At 29.4% G+C, this 6,445-nt stretch overlaps 1 protein-coding gene across 1 annotated transcript; it reads right to left on the bottom strand.

Moving 5' to 3' along the window:
* Nucleotides 1-6,213, bottom strand: LOC108451675 (protein IQ-DOMAIN 3-like). Its single transcript, XM_053028844.1, has 6 exons — nucleotides 6,063-6,213; nucleotides 5,478-5,561; nucleotides 4,065-4,388; nucleotides 3,076-3,303; nucleotides 2,845-2,964; nucleotides 1-831 (listed from the first exon to the last, which is right to left on the bottom strand). The coding sequence occupies exons 2-6, from the start codon at nucleotides 5,544-5,546 to the stop codon at nucleotides 289-291; spliced, it is 1,284 nt and encodes a 427-aa protein (XP_052884804.1). The 5' UTR covers nucleotides 5,547-5,561; nucleotides 6,063-6,213; the 3' UTR covers nucleotides 1-288.
* Between the last annotated feature and the right edge of the window lie 232 nt (nucleotides 6,214-6,445).

The following is a 6,445-nucleotide window of genomic DNA, read 5'->3' as shown; positions in this document are numbered from 1 at the left end:
TTTTAAAATGCGAGTAAGATTTATGAATATAACAAAATACCATCCATTACATATTGTGTTTAATCTACAAATAATATTTTTTTTAAAGAAAAAAGCTGCAATGGCCGCTCAAATCTCTGTTCGTTTTTATTTACCGCTTCACCACCACCGTCGCAGCCACCATTCTATTCAGTCTTCTTTATGTTACAGCTCTTTTCTTCCGCTACTACCACCCTCTCCTCCATTCCGTTTGTCATCTTTGTGTCTTAAGCAGGGCATTATTATCCGTCATTCGAGCACACGACGGTTTTATATTCTTACCTTACCTGCCGTTGCAGGGAACGAGAGCCGCTTCTTCGCAATGCCGGCCACTCCCTTCTCCAGTATCCTATCATGCCTCAAAGAACTCGACAACTGGGACGTCCTGACTTGCTTCATCCACGACGGCGCCTTCTCCGCCGAGCTTCCAACGCTCTTATCATCTTTCGCCGATGAAAAACCTCCAATGCTGCTTTGTCGTCTCCGGTCACGATCCGGTGTCGAGCACTCGTAGCCTCCTGGCCGTGTCCCCCTTGGACTTGGCTGTCTAATTTGACTGGAAAGTGATGAAAAGGAAGGTATCTTGGACGGAGGAGGAGGGGTTGGTTTTGAGGGTGTTGGAGATGGCTTATTATCGTTGTTAGAGATGGAAGAGGACGCCAAAGTGTTGACGGAGGCGTTGTTAGTTGATGAGCATGGGATATCCCACGGTCGAGCTGCCATCCATCGCTCTAACCAACTCCATCCCCAATGGGGAGTATTTTGATCCATTAATGTTTGATTCGCTGCTTTAGAAGTGACCTTCCATGATCGCTGTTTTTTATTTCCCCAAAAGGCCATTTAAGTTAGTACTTTTAGCACCGAAATAAATATACTAGAAATAATTAGAATTGTACTCCATCATCCTCTCATCGCACTTGAGGCGGCAAAAGAGTTTTGTCTTTTTTATTAAAATTACTAAAATTAAAAAGTAAATTAATTTAAAAAATAACTGATAAATAATTAGACAATTATACGTGACATATAAGAATATATAAAATTTTTAACATAATAATTAATTTATTTTTAATCTGACGTACACAAATTAATTAACCTAATTTTTAAGTAGAGGAGTGAAATTTCATTTAAATCTTAATATAAAGGCTCTATAATAATTTTACGCTCCTCGGCATCAAACGTTTTAAGTGAGCCAAATTGTTGTGCATAATTTTTATATATATTCAAACAACAATCAAAGTTTCGTGTATATAACTAGACAAAATTAAATTTTATGTATTAAATTACACATAGAATCAAAATTCATGTGTAATTTTGATATTTATCTTAAATATTAATAATTGAATTTAAGGGTTGAATGTGGCAATTGAACTTATTCTTGGAAAAATATTTGTTATATTGTTAGTGCATTAAATACTAATCCTTTATTTTTGATAGTTTAATGAGCTCAAATGTTTTGATTTAGTATAAAGACAAATTTAGTTCTTAATGTTTATTTATTTTGTCATTTTGACCCTTATTCTTTTGGGTAAATTGCACACTTGGTGACCCAACTTTCATAAATTTTTATTTTGGGCACTAAAAATGAAAAATATATATATAAATTGAGCACTGTCGTTAACAATTATTTTTATTTTAGTTACTTAACTTTATTACGTTTTAATTTTGGCCACCCATAGTTAATTCAATATTATTCTACTCACTTTTTAGTCACCTAACTTTATCAAGGCTTTATTTTGGTCACTCATTTTAACTTTTAAAAAGTAATTTTATTTTTCTATTTTTAGAATTAATTTTAAATTTTTTTCAAGTAAAAAGAAAAATTAGGGTTTTATAAGAAATTATTTGAGTTTTTATAAAATATTTAGATTATTAGCAAGAAAAACTAATCATTTTTCTTTATTTTTTCCTTTTCTAGAATTAATTTTAGTTTTTCAAGGAAAAACCTAAGGCTTTTCAACAAAAAGTACTTTGGGTTTTAAAAGTGAAAAAACTTTATCTTTTAATTTTCTTTATTTTTTAGAGTTGACTTTTAGTTTTTTTTAAATTTTTACAAAGATTTAAGTAAAAGAGGAAAACTTATATTTCATCTTCACAATTGAATAACTCAATTTCTTGTAAAATTTAGGTATTTTTAGAAAAAATTAATTTTAAAAAGATAAAATGAGTGGCTAAAAAAACATTGTGAAAGTTAAGTGACTAAAATTAGTATAAAATAATATTAAATTAGACGGTAATGGCTGAAATGAAAGCTTATTAAAATTGGGTGATGACTATGAAAATGTTGCTAACGCCAATGTTCAATATGCATTTTTTTTTCAGGGCCCAAAATAAAAACATATGAAAATTGGATGATCAATTGTACTTTACCCTATTCTTTTTTAGATCACTTTGGTCCTCTACTTTTAAAGTTTAGTCAAATTACTTTTTTTTACGGAAACATTTATTAAATTATTAAAATTTTAAATACACATACTTCACTGCTAACTTGAATAAATTTTCTAAAATTTTTATGAACTTTTTTAATTTGTTAAACTTTAAGATTTTTTATTAATTTGTTGATTTTTATAAATTATACATGAACATGCAAGTGGAAATGTCAATAACTTTAAATTTTTATAGTTTAGTTGATTGTTCTGTCCAAGAAAAGTAATTTGACTAAATGTTGAAAGTTGAAGACCAAAATGATCCAAAAAAAAAAATGGTGAAAGTGATAAAATAGGTAAATGATAAAGGCTAAATTTATCATTATCCCTTTTGTATTTTATCCAAAACTTGTAGCTTTAAAAAGCAGAAAGAAAAGGGGGGGGGAGAAGTGGCAAATAATACCTGGCGAGTGAAGGCATAAGCTAAACCTCTTTCCCTTCGCATAGCAGCTTCTTGCTTGTACTGCTTTATTGCTTCAGATTGCTCCTTCGACTTTCTACCATCATGCCACTCTCCTCCCATCTGTTTATATCCCCACAATTAGCATGCGGAATAATTCTAAGGAAATAACAATATATCATTTAAACAAGCATAATAATCAAAAAATGTGGGAAGCTTTAGGTAGGCACATACAGAGGCATTAAACTTGTCATGCTCTTTGTGGCGTTTCTGTTGAAGGTGGTGATGAAGAATTTGGTTCTCTTCCAACATTCTAAACCTCATTCGACGAATCCGGGACTGCAGTCCACCCTTTGTTTGCATGCATCTTAATGCAGTTTTTGCTTGCTCTTTCACGGATTGCCCTTCTATCATTGATTTCAATCTCTCCGACCTTCTCAATTCTGGCAATGCCCTCCGAGCCTGACATACCACTCAAATGCAATCACTTCCTTTGCATAAAATACAACTGACCACTCATGATGAATGGGATGTTTCATTGACATTAATATATATCTAATACGAGTATCTTTGATCTTCTAGAAAAGTTCACATTACATTCAAATACTGGTATAGGATGCCAATAAACAACTTTTGCACTCCAATTGCGTATAATTACAACTCACTGTTCATGAATGGGAAGTTTCATTGAAGTTGTGATGGCAAACTATGTTGTTTGGATGTGAGAGATATGTTCAACACAAGTATCTGAATCTTTCTCAAAGCTTGCAATGCTATGCCATAAATTCATTTGCATAAATGCAACTAATGTGCTCATCAATGGGATGTTCCATTGAATTTATGATTGTAAACTTATATGCAAGTATACCTAAAACTTTAAATCTCGCAATGCACTCTTTGCTTGATATAAACTCAAATGGAATTACTTCCTTCTCCCTTGATTGAATTTTTCATTAATGTTTAACTTCCATCTAATATTTTTAGATAAATATCTTTAGAAAATTAGATCATCATAAATATGAATCAAACACGAATATTTAAAAGAAATTAAGAATAACATAAATTAATATTTTTATTTGTTTAATTGATAAAAAAAAACTTGGAATTTTTAACATTAGAACTTTTTAGATAGTTTCATGAATTTTCAATTGATATCAGGTATGCAAGAAATAATTAAGAGCTTAACATAAAAAGTAAATAAATAAAAAGGAGTGATCTCATACCAAGTATCCGCGAAATGCAGTTTGAATCTTGGTAGCAGCCGTTCTCTCCGACAATATGCGTTGTAAAGAAGCGACGCGAACAGCCTCAGCAGTCGCCTTAGAAGCTGCGACCGCGGCGGCAGCAGCCATAGCGGTGGCAAGAGCGACGAAGTAGGTGTGTTTTTTAGGCTCATTTTCAGCTTCCGCTGGTTTGGCATCTGCAGGGGGAGGAAGTTCAGGCTCTTCAGTTTTTGTTTCCGTTTCAGTTTCTTGAGGCAAAGGAACTGCAGGCCCGGAATCCTTGGTTTTGCTTTGCCATTTTTTCTTTGATTTTGAACTTTCCTTCTGAACCAAAAATTCACCAAAATTTAAATCACAAATTGCAAGCCAAGAAGCAAACCAAGTATATGAACAAAAACATAACTCGGATACGATGCAATACCCAAAATTTTTGGTCCCATAATCATTTTCATCAAATTAATCCTCTACTTTAATTTATCCTATTTTATCATAAATTTTGTTGAGTAACACTGTTAAATTATATCAGATTGAATTTGAGTATACTAAAACACATTTTCCTCCTAACATAAAAATTAATTTAATTGTTCAGTAATTTATATGTAAAAATTTATAAAATTAAATAGTTTGAAAATTTTTAGATAACAAATTATAAAATAAATCAACAATTCAACTTCATATGTGTACCATCAATTAAACTAATAATTTCTCAATTTTAATAAAGCATGAAGATTATATTTTGACAAATTAAAATGGGAAGACTATTTTTTTTAGTTTTTGTAAATTAATTAAACCAAAATTTTCAAACGATTTCAACTTTTAAAATTCATTAGAACCAAATTGTGTAATTTTGATCCAGATTTGGAGGATAATGTAAAATAAGTAAATATTAGTTAATGAAATTTAGGAATTAAATTATGGGCCCTTTATATTAAAAATAAAATAGAAAGCAGATTATTTATGAGAATGGATCGTTTTCTAATTTACCACATAACTTGTTAAATTAATGATTTTATTAATTCCTTTTCATATGAATTTGATGAACTATTGATTGAGATAAGTAATGTGATAATTGAGTTTAATAGTATTAAATAATTTGATTAATTTTCTAAATCCCAAACATGCAAAGATCAAAATATGATAAATTAAAATAAATGAATTAACTTCTAGTTTTCATAAAATAGAGGTATGAAATTCAAAATTATACCACATCTATGACTATAAAATTATAAAACTAAACTATATAAAAATTTAAAAATTTTAAAAAGAGAGAGAGTAAAAGTTGGGTGAAAAAGGATGTTGCCTTGACACTTTAGCCTCGCCCTTTTAAAATAAAATATTAATTTGTTCAAAACAATTCATCTTATAAATAATTTTTTAATTATAAAAAAATCTTAAATTGTGCAAACCTTTTACCTGATCTTTCTTGGACTCAGGGGTCAAAGCTTTCTTCACAAACCAAAACCAATCTCTTTTTTTGCCCATCTGTCAACAATTCCTCTTCACAACCAGAGAAAAACCATGGAATATCTCAGTTCCCATTGAGTCAAAAGTGGTTCAAACAAATATTGAAAAAAATAATGATTTAAATTTTTACAGTTTTAATTTTTCTTCATTATAATTGATATATCCACGGTTGCAATAAATATGATATGATCAAGAATTTATCTATCATTTTAATTTAATTTCATGATCTATTCATACTAAATTTTAAACATAAATCTTTTAAGATAATATTATCATACAAATCAATTGAATCAAACTCGAGTTTAAATAAAATAAAATTTTAAATCTAATACATTAAAGCTCAATGTTCAACAGAATTTAAAATTCAATAAATCTATCTAAATTATAATAGTATAACCAAGAAAAAAATGAAAGATGATTATTAAAAACAGAAAATGAAAAACTCATATTAAAGTTTTCAAATTCAAATCAATTATGAAAAAGAAAATCAATGAATGTGTCAAAGAAAAAAGAAAGTTGAAACTTTTTCAATACCTGTCCTTGAAAAAGAAATCTCAGATCTCTTTTAAAATATTGGGATTTTCTCTCTCCTTTTATCCATAACAAAAGAAAAGAGAAAAATTAAAAGGAAAAAAAAATAAAGGAGAGAGAGAGAGAGAGTATTTTTGCCAATGGAAAAAAGCTTGAGAAATAGAGAAAATGGGAAATAAAAAGAAAATAAAGGTTGGTATTGCCATTTTTAGAGCATACGATCAAAAAAGTTTAACCAAAAGTGAACCATTTTAGTATCTAATAAAATACTTAATTAGGTTGATTCATGAATTGAGTGGAATTTCATATTAATTTTATTTGAAGTTTTTCACTCAAAATTGGGTTGAATAATTCAGTAGTCAATTTCATCATTCAAAAAATATTAA

Source organism: Gossypium arboreum, chromosome 5 (genome assembly GCF_025698485.1).
Source record: "Gossypium arboreum isolate Shixiya-1 chromosome 5, ASM2569848v2, whole genome shotgun sequence".
Taxonomy (NCBI): Eukaryota; Viridiplantae; Streptophyta; class Magnoliopsida; order Malvales; family Malvaceae; genus Gossypium; species Gossypium arboreum.
This window is presented reverse-complemented; position numbering and strand designations above follow the sequence as displayed.

Bases quoted from the DNA above. Each gene is read 5' to 3' on its own strand.
- LOC108451675 (XM_053028844.1), bottom strand. From the start codon at position 5,546: ATGGGCAAAAAAAGAGATTGGTTTTGGTTTGTGAAGAAAGCTTTGACC. The intron at 4,389-5,477 runs GTAAAAGGTTTG...TTTTTGGTTCAG, and splicing joins CTGAGTCCAAGAAAGATCAG to AAGGAAAGTTCAAAATCAAA. The intron at 3,304-4,064 runs GTATGAGATCAC...GTGGTATGTCAG, and splicing joins CTGCATTTCGCGGATACTTG to GCTCGGAGGGCATTGCCAGA.